Consider the following 13,658-nt stretch of genomic DNA (forward strand, 5'->3'; position numbering starts at 1 on the left):
CAGCTTTCACATGCATATGAGGTTATTTAAAATACTGTAAGTTTATACTATACTATAAACATAAGCCTTTGCATCGCTCTAAAGGCTTATGTTTTGTCTCTTGTCAGGTGTCATCTCTTGGTTTGTAGTACTGTTGTGGCTTGAATGTTCCTATAATGCTGGAAGCTATGACACTAGTATTTATATATCAGCATGGTCACCCATGGTGGATGGCTTTCAGTGGAACTTCCAGACTAAGACAGACAAAAAAGGGGGAGAAGTGAACCACTTCTAAATAGTTAGCCACTGAAAACCAAGTTCTTCAGTCTGAAATTGATCAAACATACCATCAAGATGTATTGATAATTTTGGTGATCGGACTGTGAAAGTTGCAGACAAAGAGGAAGGATCAGTAGTTGGAAAATGGCCTTGGTGATAGAAATGATGCTGGTGATCACATGATAGAATTTTGTAAGTCCAATGACTTATTTCATGCAAATAGACCTTTTATCAAAAACATAAACATGACTATGCACGTGGGCCTCACCAGATGGAATACTCAAGTAAATCTGATTGATTACATCGTGGGAAGAGATGATGAAGTTCAATAATACCAGCCAAAACAGTCAGGGACCAACTGTGGAACAGACTGTCTATTGCTTATGTGAAAGTTTAGGCTAAAGCTGAAGAAAATTAGAACAAGTCGACCAGAGCTACGATAAGACGTTAAGTATGATGTTGTTAAATGCCATCAAGTCATTTCCGACTCATAGTGACCCTGTATAGGGTTTCCAAGGAGTGCCTGGTGAGCTTGCACTGCCAACCTTGTGGTTCAAACCGACCTTGCGGTCTAGTGCTTATCCTATAACACCTACATAAGGACTCTGACCTTAAGTATGATCGTGGTGGTAGTGTGCCATGGAGTCGGTTCCGACTTACAGTGACCCTGTATAGAGTTTCTGAGGCTATAAATCTTTACAGGAGCAGAAAGTCTCTTCTTTCTCCCACAGAACAGCTGGTAGTTTCAAACTGCTGACCTTGAGGTTAGCAGCGTGACTCTTAAGCACTCTGACCAGAGCTCCTTGACCTAAAGTATAACCTTTCTGAATTTAGAAGCCATCTCAAAAACAGATTTGATGTATTAGACACTAATGACTGAAGACCAGAGCAGTTGTGGGTGAACATCATCCATGAAAAAAACAAAAGGTCATTAAAAAGGAAAAAAAAAAAGACCAAAGTGAATGTCAAAAGGGACTATGAATTTTGCTTTGGTGCATCGAGAAGCTAAAGCAACTGGAAGAAATGAGGAAGTAAAAGGAGCTGAACAGAAAATTTCAAAGAGCACCTCCAGAAGACAAAGTATTATAAAGAAATGTGCGAAGACCTGAAGTTAGAAAATCAAAAGGGAAGAGCATGCATTTCTCAATTATTCCAGCATTTCTCAAGCTGAAAGAACTAAAGAAAACAGTCAAGCCTTGGGTTGCAGTACTGAAGAATTCTATGGACAAATATTGAATGACCCTGGAAGCATCTAAAGAAGATGGAAGAAATGCACACAGTCAGTGTACCAAAAAGACTTGGTTGATGTTCAGTTGTTTCAAGAGATATCATGTGATCTAGAACCAATGGTATTGAAGGAAGAAGTACAAGCAGCACAGAAAGCATTGGGAAAAACAAGACTCCAAGAATTTACATAATGTAAATTGAAGTGTTTCAACAAATTGATGCAGCACTAGAGGTGCTCACTCATGTCTGTCAAGATTATTTGAAAGATAGCTACGTGGACAATTGATTGGAAGATACCATATTTGTGCCCATCCCAAAGAGAGGCAACCCAACGAAATGTGGAAATCATTGAACAGTATCATATCACATGCAAGTAAAATTTTGCTAAAGATAGTTTTAAAACAATTACAGTAGTACATTGACAGGGAGCTGCCAGAAATTCACGCTGGATTCAGAAGAGGATGTGGAATGAGGGATATCACTGCTGATGTCAGATGGGTCTTGGCTGGAAGCAGAGGATACCAGAAAGATGTTTACTTGTATTTTATTGACTATTCAAAGGCTTTTAATGGTGTGGATCCTAACAAACTATCGAGAACATTACGAAGAATAAGTATTCCAGAACATTTGATTGTGCTCATGTGAAACAATGTACAACCTAGAGGTAGTCATTTGAATAGAACAAGGGGATACTGAATGGTTTAAAATTAGGAAAGGTGTGCATCAGTGTTGTATCCTTTCACCATATTTTATTCAATCTGTGTTCTGAGCAAAAAATCTGAGAAGTTGGATTATATGAAGAGAACATGGCATTAGGATTGGAGGAAGACTAATTGAGAACTTGCATTTATGCATATGACAAAACTTTGCTTACTAAAAGCAAAGAGGACTTGAAATACTGATGAAGATCAAAGACAATAGCCTTCAGTATGGATTGTACCTCAATGTAAAGAAAAAAATCCCCACAACCATTCATGATAAATGGAGAAAAGATTGATGTCAAAAACTTCAATTTGCTTGGATCCACAATTAATACCCATGTATTAATTGTCATGAAATCAAACACTTGCTGGACTAAACCTCTTTAAAGTGATCAAGAGCAAAGATAATCAGTTTAAAGACTAAGGTATTTTGGTGCCTGATCCAAGCCATGGCATTTTCAGTAGCCTCATATGTATGTGAAAGTTGGACAATGAGTAAGGAAGGAAGACCATAGAAGAATTGGTGCAGTTGAATTATGGTGATGGCAAAGAATATTAAAAAGTACCATGGACTGCCAGAAAAACCAACAAATCTGTCTTGGAAGAAGTACATCCAGAATGCTTCTGAGAAGCGAGGAGACACTGTCTCTCATACTTGACATATTTTCAGGAGGGGCCAGTCCCTAGAGAAAGTTGTTATGCTTGGTAAAGTGGAGGGTCAGTGAAAAAGAGGACGACCCCCCAATGAGATTGGCACAGTGGCAGCACCAATAGGCTCAAGCTTAACAACAATTGTGAGTTTGATTCAGAACCAAGCAGTGTTTCATTCTATTGTGCATAGGGTCGCTATGAGTTGGAACCGACTCCAGGGCACCTAGCAACAATAATAATATACAGACAATGAAATCAGAGCTGCTAATATTGAGCTATTTTAACAGAACTATAATAACTGAGCTATTATACAGAGATATAATACATAGAACTGCAAATACACAGTAATGATTTAGGTTATGTTTCTTTAGATTTGAATCCCTACAGGTTAGTTAACAATACCACCACCAGCAACAATAGTAGTGGCTAATACTTGGGTAGTACTTAACTATGTTCTAAACAGTGTTTCAAGTACATTACGTTTACTAATCCTTGTAATCAGTGCAACAGCCTTTTTTGAGGTAGGTATTATTTTAAAGATGAGGAACAGAGGCACAAAGGGACTAGGTAAATAACATGACTAAAACGCTATATCTAGTAAGTGGCCAGCTTCAGAAAACTGCAAGTAACCTCTGACCCAAAGGCTGTTAAAGGACTTGGAAACCTAGGCCATTAGTTGGCTTGTTGAGGAGAGTCTTTTTAGCACAAAGACGTTTGATAAAATCTGAGAAATTTATTTTATGCACCTACTTATTCGTGCACTGGTAGGATAAGCACTTGACCGCAAAGTAATTTTGAACCACAAGGTTGGCAGTTTGAACCCATCTGCCACTCCTTGGAAACCCTAAAAACAGGATTACTGTGAGTCAGAAATGACTCAACAGCACGTAACAACAGCAGCAGCAATTTATTCTAAAGGGAACATGGGTGACTCTGTAATAAGCACTGGACAATTCAAGGGTGCACTTAACAATGACAGCTAATGATCACTAGCATTTCCCCCCCATGTATTTGTCAGCTGCCTGAATGGCTTGGTGAAGTGTCTTTATATCCTTTGCCCATTTTTTGATTGGATCTGTTTGTCTTTTTGTTGTTGAGTTGTTGACGCTTTCTAGAAAGTTTAGAGATTAGACCCTTACTAGCTATACCACTGCCAAAGATTTCTTCCCAGTCCGTGGGTTCTTTTTCAGTAAAGTCTTTTAGAAAGTCTCTTGATGAGCAAAAGTGTTTAATTATTAGGAGGTTACAGTTTATCTAATTTATCTTCTGTCATTCTTTCATTTTTACTTTTGTTTGATAGGCTTTTTAACGCCCAAAAATTAGGTCCCCTAATTTTGACATTATGTTATCTTCCATTAACTTGATCATTTTAACTTGAACATTTAGGTCTTTCAGCCACATTCAATTAGTTTTTATGTATGATATGAGATACGAATTCTGATTCTTTGTGTTGTTGTTGTTGAGAATATACATGGCAAGCCATACACCAGTTCAACAACTTCTGCATATACACTTCAGTGACATTGGCCACATTCTTCAGTTTGTGCCACCTCTCTCATCTTTTTCTGAGTTGTTTCTCTTCCATTAACATAAACTTTCTGCCCCTAAGATGCTGTTGTCAATTTGATAGAGTAAGCGATAAAAGAGTACGTGATTAAAACAGACACGCTTTAATAGTTAAAGCTAAACTTATTGTTTAGTTTTTAGATTTGGGGGATATTTTTGGCTTGAGGTTTAAAAATTATTTCAGGGCAATAGTTTCAGGGGCTCATCCAGCCTCTATGAATCCATAAAGTCTGGATTCCATGAATTTGAAGTTTTGTTCTGTGTATCTTTCCTTTTGATCAGGATTCTTCTGTGGAATCTTTGTTCAAAATGTTCAGTAGTGGTAGGATGGATTAGAGTCACTACTTTTGCTTTAACTCATGTCTGGGTGTGTGTATACATTTTTTCAAAACCGTTTGAGAGTTGTACTCATTATGATACTTCTAAATATTTCATCAGATATCTTCTAAGAGCAAGGACATTCTTCTCCTCTATAACCACAATAGGATCACACTTAAAAATCTTAACATGGATATATCCTATTATCTAACAAATCTTCCTTTTTTGTTGTTGTCAAATGCCATCGAGTCAGTTCTCACTCATAGCGACCCTGTATAGGGTTTTCAAGGAGCGACTGGTGATTCCTTAAGATTTCCCTAGTTTTTCCAGTAGTTTTTTTTTTTTTTTTTTAACATTTTGTGAATTGGTGAAGGTTTAAAACTTACAGAGCAGATCAGTTTTCCATTCAACAATTCATATGCATTTTGTTTCATGTCATTGGCTGCATTCCCCACAATGGAGCAACATTTATCCCACTTTCCCCCCAGGTTTCCTGTTTTCATTCCTCTTTATTTCATAACCCTTCTGAATGTTGTCATTGGGTAAATGCTACCCTTTTGGTCTCAAACAGATTATTCTAAGGTGTGTGTACTCCTAATGGTACTATTCCGCTTGTAGACCTATTGTTTGAGTGGGTTCATTTCCAGACCTGAGAAGTGACTAAGGTTGTAACCTTGAAGGTTCCATCAGTTTCTCTTGTCATCAGTTAGCCTGGTCTTGTTTTCTTTTTTTTTCACTTGTTAGTGTAAATTGAGTGAAAGTTTACAGAGCAGATCATCTGTTTTACATTCAACAATTATAAACTTTGTTTCATCTCTATGATTGAAATTCCTCAATGGGACATCACTTACCCCGCTTGCTCCCTGTGTTTCTTGTTTACATTCTTCCTCCTTTCTCGATCCCTTCTGAACTTTGTCCTTAAGTAAATACTGCTCTTTTGATCTCAAATTGTTGACCATTCTATGGTATGCATTCGGCTCTAGTGTTTTGGTTCTTCCCTATAGACTGATCCATTGCTTGGCTGAAAATTCAGCCACAGGAGTGAGTCCAGTTCCAGAACTGAAGGGTGGCCAAGGAACAGTCTTTAGGGCTTCACCATTTCCTGTCTGACCATTAGGTCTTTTTTTTTCTTAATGATTTTGAGTTTATTTCACATTTTTCTCCTGTGCTCTCCAGGACCTTCTGCAGTGATCTCTTTCAGAGCAGCTGGTAGTGTAACCAGGTACCATCTACTTGTTGTTTCAGGGTAGTAGTGGAGACTGGTGTTTGTGTGATTCATTAGTCTGTTGGACAGATTGTTTCCATGCATCTTCAATTTTCTTCACTCTTCTGTCCTCTAGACAGGGAAAGACAGATGCACCTTAGATGGCCATTCATGAGCTTTTAAGACCCCAGACTCTACTCACCAAAATAGGATGCAAAACTCTATTTGCAGATGATATGATTCTATATGTAGTAAATCTCAAAGACTCAATTTGCATGCCTTTAATTTCCCTTTCCTGCCTTATGGCTCTGGCGAAGACATTGAGCACAGCATTGAATAGGAGTGGTGATACAGGTATCATTGTTGGTTCCTGTTTGCAAGGGGAATACTTTGTTTCTTTCCATTGAGAGTAATGTTGGCCATTGATTTCGTATATGTGCCTTTAATTATATTGAGGAATTTCCCTTCTATTCCTATTTTGTTGAGTGTTGTAATCACAAATGGGTGTTGGATCTTGTTAAATGTCTTTTGTGTGTCAGTTAATATGATCATGTGATTCTTTTCATTTTATTTATGTGGTGGATTATGTTGATTGTTTTTCTAATATTGAACCATCCTTGCATACTTGGTATAAATCCCACTTGGTCATGATGTATTTTTCAATGTATGTTTTTAGATTATCTTGGCTAGGATTTTGTTGAGAATTTTTGCATCTGTGTTCATGAGGGATGTTGGTCTTTAATTTTTTTTGTGTGTGTGTACATCAACAATGGTCTTTGCCTAGCTTTGGTGTCAGAGTTATGCTGGTGTCATAGAATGAATTAGAGTGTATTCTGTTCCTTCCTTTTAGATGTTCTCGAATAATTTGAGTAGAATTGGTGTCAGCTTGTCTTTAAATGTTTGATAAAATTCTCCAGTAAAACTGTCAGGGCCAGGGTTTTTTTGTTTTTGTTTTTTTAAAGTTTTTGTTTTTAAATATATGACATATTCAATTTCTGTTCACATTTTCTCCTTCTGTTTGTGTTAGTTAAGTCGGGAGTGTGTTTCTAGAAATTTGTCCATTTCTCCTAGGTTTTCCCATCTGCTGGAGTCCAATTTTTCATAATGTTCTGTTACAGCCTTTGTCTCAGTTGGTTGTTGTAAGGTTCCCTCATCTCATTCCTTATTTTGGTTATTTGTGTCTTCTCATTTTTTTCCCTTTGTCAGTTTGGCCAGTTTGGTTTGTCAGTTTTATCGATCTTTCCAACCAGCTTCCTTTTTTATTTGTTCTACGGTTTTCCGTTTCATTTATTTCTGCTCTGCTCTTCATTATTTCCTTTTTTCTGGTGGTCCGTGGCTGTCTTTTGCTGCTCTTTTTGTATTTGCTAAAGTTGTGGGAGTAAGCTATTGACTTTGGGTGTGTTTTTGTTTTGTTTTAACATATTATTATGAATTGAGTGAAGGTTTGCAGAGCAGATCATTAGCTTTACCTTCAACAAATCTATACTTTGCTTCATTACAATTATTGCAATCCTCTCCACGTACCTTCAGTTAGCAGTTCATTTGAACTCTTGCATCCCTCCCTGTGTCTTATGCTATGTTCATCTTTCCTCTGCCAATTTCCTTCTTGTATATTTCCTTCTCTATCACCCAAGTGAACATGAGTCTTACTTGTGGTTCACTGGACTGTTAAAACCTACCAGCTGCTCCTCGTAAACCTTATACAGGACCACTGTGAGTCAGAATCGAATTGACAGCATTTAGCTGTCAATTAACAACAACCCTCTAGCCAGTGAATAATTTTCCCATCCCTTGCACCCCTTGACCTTTCTTTTTTGATGTCGGCATTAAATGCTGTAACTTCTACTGTGAACACTGTGTTTGCTGTGTCCCAGAGGTGTCGGTATATAGTGTTTTCATTCCCATATAATTCTAAGAATTTAACATTTTTATTTTTAATTTCTTCTAATACCCAGTAGTTTCCATGTATTTAATTTTTTCCTTGTTATTTCTGTTACTGATTTTTAGTCTTTTCTTGTTGTGGTCGCAGAAGATGTTTTGTATGATTTGATGTTTGTGAATGTATTGAGACTTGCTCTGTGGCATCAAGTATGGTTCTGTTTGGAGAATGATCTGTGTGCATTGGAGAAGAATGTGTTCTGCATTTCTGTTGAATGGTGTGTTGTGCATATGTCTATGAGATCAAATTGGTTAAACGAAGCCTTTCCAAACATGAGTTTCATTCACAAGCAGAGCAGGAAAGCATTCCAGGCAGGAAGGACTACTGCCATCAAGGAAAAGTCTGTTGTGTTCTGGGGTCACTAAAGAACATATTGACTGGCCACAGAGGAAGCTGGAGTGAATGATGAAGAGGTTCAGGGTAAAGAGTCCAGTGGAGTCATGTAGACACAACGGGAAGAGCTGGGCCCCCTGGGAATCAGTATGGAGGGTCATCACAGGACCACTCTCAGAGGGGCCCAGAATTGATCGGTCCCCCTCTCCCCACCCCAGCATGGTGAGGATACCTTCAACCGGGCCAAGCTACTCAATGTGGGCTTCCTAGAGGCACTGAAGGAAGACGCCTCTTATGACTGCTTCATCTTCAGCGACGTGGACCTGGTCCCCATGGATGACCGCAACCTGTACCGCTGTGGTGACCAGCCTCGCCATTTCGCCATTGCCATGGACAAATTTGGCTTCCGGTGAGGGCTTTGTTCTTAACTTGACCCAGACCTCCCCATTCCCACTGCCCCAACTACATTCACCATACCTTAGGCTTTTTGTCCTAGCCCCAGGGCCTCCCTTTGTTCCTGGCCCTGGCCCAGACCTTCTGGCTGAACCAGATCTTTCCTGGTGTTGCCTTTACACATTTTCCTCTCATTCCATCTCTGGCCCTCTTGGAATTCCCTGGGGACCCTTACTGATGCCTGCCTTTCATGCCATAGGCTCCCCTATGCTGGCTACTTTGGAGGTGTGTCCGGCCTGAGTAAAGCTCAGTTTTTGAGAATCAATGGCTTCCCCAACGAGTACTGGGGCTGGGGTGGTGAGGATGACGACATCTTCAACCGGTGAGTAAGGATGGGGTGACGTGCAGACTGGGTGGGGCTCCTTGTCCTTCCTGGTGCCTGCTCCAATCCATCTGTCCTCATCTCCAGGATCTCGCTGACTGGGATGAAGATCTCACGCCCAGATATCCGAATAGGCCGCTACCGCATGATCAAGCACGATCGAGACAAGCATAACGAGCCCAACCCTCAGAGGTGACCCCCAGTCTCTTGTCCCAAAGGGCCCCTAACCCCTGTCCCCTGAAGGTGACCTCCCAATATCTCCAGCCCAAGAGTCCCCAATCCCTGACGCACCAGAGGTAACCTCTGAGCACCCGTCTTCCTAGTCCTCGACCCCCAAACACCTAAGAGTTGATTTTGATCCCCAGATGTGACCCCCAAAGCCTGACCCTTGACTCCTAGAAGTGATATCTGGTACCCCGTTCCCCGTTTCCCAGAGTACCCCCAGATTAGCTCCAAATAGCTCTTGCCACTGATTTCTTAAGGTGACTGAAATCTAAAGGCAGCAGCTCAAGTTGTCACTGAGAAGACTGCATGCCCATCACTGTCCTCAGAACTTACCTGTGCACCTTGTGGGAACCCTGCTTATAGCGGCCCTCCCAGAGCAGCTAGGAGGGAGTGGGCACTGGGGCACACCTACTGGACCTGGGGACACCAGCAAAGGTTGCCCAAGCAGCATGGGGCAGGGAGTGGAGAGACAGTGGTAGTGCTGAGCCCCTGATTGGAGGAGGTAGCACCATCACTGAAGATGTAGCAGCATTTTCTGCCTGGTCCCTGGCTGGGAGACCTGTCTGAAAGGCATGTGAAATGTAGAGAAGGCCTTCCTGATGCCACTCTGTACCTGTCTGATGCCAAGTCTTGTGGGGAGGGGAGGGGAGGGGTCTAGAGCAGTCCTACCCAATCCCTCACTGTTCCTCTTGAAGTTCTCTATGGGAGGGAGAACTGCACAAACTCCTCATGGCAGGGTGCTGTCCTGGTCAGAGAGGCAATGATGATGTGAAGCTTCCTGGAGGAGGTAATATGAAACTGGAGTCATCTGAAAAGAGTCTTTCTTTTCAAACAGTAATTGTCACACGTGCGACACCTGTGTGCAGTGCTGATGAATGAGTATAAGATTGAATGGCATTTTCCAAGGGTCTTTATTTAGCCTGTTTGCTTTTAAGGTCTCCAAAGGTGAAAGGCTGAGAGCAACAGGAGAGGAGAGGTTCAGAGCTGGCTGTTAGGGGGCTTGAATCTCAGGATGCAAGTTTGACTTTTGTCTCAGAGGCAATGAGAAGTCATGGCAGGGCTGGGCAGGGTCAGATGTGTTTTAGTCGGATCACTCTTTGAACTTAAGGAAGGTGAAGGTCTGACCTAGCTGCTGGTGGAGCAAGAGATGGAGCAAGAGAAGCAGCAGACCAAGCCTGAAGGGAAACAGATGGAGGCCTGGGGGCATGCTGGGTAACGAGCTACCTAGGAGGCTGCTGTGCCCCCAGCTTAAATAGTAGGGTTTCTCTGTTCCTAGCTCAGGGTGTAGGAGTAGGGAGGTGGATTGCCGCACTGGTGTAGGGTTGGCATTTGCCAGAAGCATGAGGTGCAGGGAAATTCAGAGAGCTGAAGAAAATTCTGTTCAGATGAAAACCATTATGAGCAGGCAAAGGATGACAGACTGGGAGGAGAGGGGCTTCAGGGCATCTGAGGGAGGGGCTGTGGTATTGGGATGGCCCTGACGAGGGATCCGAGCTGAACGCAGAAGAATCAAGGTGATCCAAACAGTTGGGATGAGGGTGGGAATGAAGCTCTCTCTGGAAGCACTTGTTAGGGACCTGGGTCCTGTTTTGGGAATAGCGTGTTGTAGGCTTCAATTTCTGGCTTGTGGTTCCATCGACCTCTAGGTGCTGTTGCCGTAAATCTAGTTCTCCTAGACTCTTCTTTCTCTCACCCTACATGTCCAGTCCATCAGCAAGTCCTATTGGTGTCACCCCCAGAATATCTGAGCCCACGATACTGCTTTATTACACTAATCTCTGTTTGTGCCTGCACTGCTGCTGCAGTGGTCTCTAACTGCTTCCCCAGTTTCCCCCTTGCCCTTCTATATTCCATGCTCTCCAACACTTGCTCTCAACTGGATTAAAAATCTCTGAGTGTCTTCTACTCATTCACAAAATAAAATACGAGCTGTTTACTCTGATTTACAGAGCACTGTTCATACATGCTCTAAGCTCATCTGGTTCCATTTTTCCCCATGGTTCACTAAACTTTACCCACACTGGCCTCCTCAGCGGTGCAAAATCACGTTCCTCATTTAGGTTTTTGAATATGAGGGATGTATGTTCTGCCTGGAATCTCTACCCCTGGCTCTAAGCTCAGTGCCACATGTTCACTCCTGCAAACACAGCCATCTCAATTCTAATTCCCAGCTGTCTCTGCAGATGCACTTAGGGCTTCCTTGTCTGTTGCCTGTCTCCCCTAGGGATGTAGACTTGCCATGAGAGGAAGGCATGTCTGTCCATGACTGTTGCTCTGCTGCCACATCAGGAATGCTCAGTAAATAGGATGATGACAGACTGGCAGGCATGAAGAACCAAGAAGCTAGTACAGGTTTGGGGACTAAAGATGATGTATACAGCATAGGATTTATTGTATTTGGGGTACATATGGGAATCCCCAGACTCATGGTGTGGCACTGTAGGATAAACACTGGATTGCAAACCACAAGGTCCACAGTTCAAACCCACCAACTGCTTCTCAGAAACCCTGTTCAGGATCATTAGGAGTTGGATCAACTTAATGGCATTTAACAATAACAATAAATGGGAATCCTCAGGTTTGAATCTAAGGCTTAGAAGGCAGGCTCTGGGCTGACTCTGTTTGTTAGAGGTTATGACTGAAGGGGTGAGAGTTCCGTTTTGAAGGCAGATGGATGACAAGAGCCAAGAATCTAGTCATCCCAGGGATCATTTGAATATCGGTCCCAAAGGTCCCATATTGGGCTCAGCTGTGTCCCCACATTAGCCCTGACTCAATCCACTACATCCTGTCTAGGTTTACCAAGATTCAGAATACGAAGCTGACCATGAAACGGGATGGCATTGGATCAGTACGGTACCAGGTCTTGGAAGTGTCCCGACAACCACTCTTCACCAATATCACAGTGGACATTGGGCGGCCCCCATCCTGGCCTCCTCGGGGCTGACACCAGTGGACAGGCTCCAAGAACCGAGGACTGCCTGCCAGAGGACTGACCTACAGCCTGGCTGGTCTGATGGCTGAGAGGACGCTGGGGGAATCCCCCAGGACTGAGACCGTGGGCCCAGTTTTCTGAAGGGCTTCAGCAGGTCCCTCAGCTGCACCTGGAAGTTTCAGAACCCACTTTGGTGGGCTTCCGGCCTGGGCTGGTCCCTCAAATGTGGCCCTCTCTGGGGTTGACCCTCTCACCTGCCCTTTGCTTCCCAGCCCAGCCACCCCCCCCATCCCCGTCACTGTCAGGGTCGGGCCAGCCCCTGCACTGCCTCGTTGAGTGGCCTAGGTTAAGTCACTCCACCTCTCTGTGCCTCAGTTTCCCCCCCTTGAGTCCCCTAGGGCCTGGAAGGGTGGGAGGTTTGATTAGGGGGCAGTGTCTCTTCCAGGGGGAATCCTCAGACTTGGGGATCCCCCATGCTCCCAAGGGAGGGGAAACCTTTTTCATTCAACATTGTGGGGGCAAACTTTGGTGTGCCCCCTGCTGAGGAGCAGCCCCCGGAGGGGACCAGAGGGGGTGCTGTCCCTGCCTGAGATCTTGGGGTCAGGCTTTGCATGGGGGGCAGGGCGAATGGGGCTTGGATTTGTCAGTCTGGTTCCCGCCTCCCTGTCTCGGAGGAGACAGTAACCCCCAGGGCTGGTTCGTGTTTGTACATTGCACAGAAACTTGTGTGGGTGCTTTAGTAAAAAACGTGAATGGGACAGCCTCCTTGTCTGTTTCAAGATGGGTGGGTTTCTGAGTCCCTGAGCCTTTAACCTGGTGTATTTGAGGGAGAGACCCTTTTTAACCTGGTGTATTTGAGGGAGAGACCCTAGTCCAACTTACAGTTGCTTCCCAGGTGCCCCCTGCTCCTCCAAGCATGGCCGCTAGACTTCCCTCGGCCAGAGACGAAAAGTTTGCACTGGTGTTGCCTTTGTGTGGCCAAGGTCTCGAACTCCGAGGGTTCTTCTGCTCCTTAAACCATTTCCTGGGAAGCCCTGGTGACCTGAGGCTAACATGTGCCCGGGAGTGAGGGGTGAGCCTGAGATACTTGGAATAAGGTTCGGATTCCCTAGTTCAATCTACTGGAACTCCAGACTGGTGAGCCAGCGCTGCTCTCCCACCCCGAATAGGCATGGGCGGGGCTCCTGGGGACGGAGCCTTGGTTGCGGCACGGTTTCCTCGGAGACTGCTTCGCGGAAGGGGCGGGGCCCGTGGCCTTGGTTCCCGCTGCCCTGCACCTGGCGGCTGTCGCTAGGAACGGCACCCCTCCGAAAGTCTGGTGGCGGCAGGACAGAAGAGACAGAACTAGAGACGAGGGACCCTGAGCCTGGTAGTTTCTACCGTGGGATTGGTGGCAAGAGCAAGGGCGGTGCTTGAGAGGGGCTGGCATGTTCCCCTGTAGGGGCGTGGCCTGAACCCTGAGCGACTTGGCGTCCCTTAGTGGTCCAGAGATCTGACTTGCTACCCCATAGGTTCAAGCTTGGGGC

At 43.8% G+C, this 13,658-nt stretch overlaps 1 protein-coding gene across 1 annotated transcript in view; it reads left to right on the top strand.

Annotated features, from left to right (window-relative positions):
• B4GALT2 (UDP-Gal:betaGlcNAc beta 1,4- galactosyltransferase, polypeptide 2) overlaps positions 1–12,888 on the top strand; it is a 21,664-nt gene extending 8,776 nt beyond the window's left edge. The window contains exons 4-7 of the mRNA XM_006839680.1: positions 8,416–8,606; positions 8,850–8,972; positions 9,060–9,164; positions 11,994–12,888. Of these exons, the coding sequence (XP_006839743.1) occupies positions 8,416–8,606; positions 8,850–8,972; positions 9,060–9,164; positions 11,994–12,144 (570 nt within the window). The 3' untranslated portion in view covers positions 12,145–12,888. The remainder of the gene's footprint in view (positions 1–8,415; positions 8,607–8,849; positions 8,973–9,059; positions 9,165–11,993) is intronic.
• The last annotated feature ends 770 nt before the right edge of the window (positions 12,889–13,658 follow it).

This window comes from Chrysochloris asiatica, unplaced genomic scaffold (assembly GCF_000296735.1).
Source record: "Chrysochloris asiatica unplaced genomic scaffold, ChrAsi1.0 scaffold00026, whole genome shotgun sequence".
Taxonomy (NCBI): Eukaryota; Metazoa; Chordata; class Mammalia; order Afrosoricida; family Chrysochloridae; genus Chrysochloris; species Chrysochloris asiatica.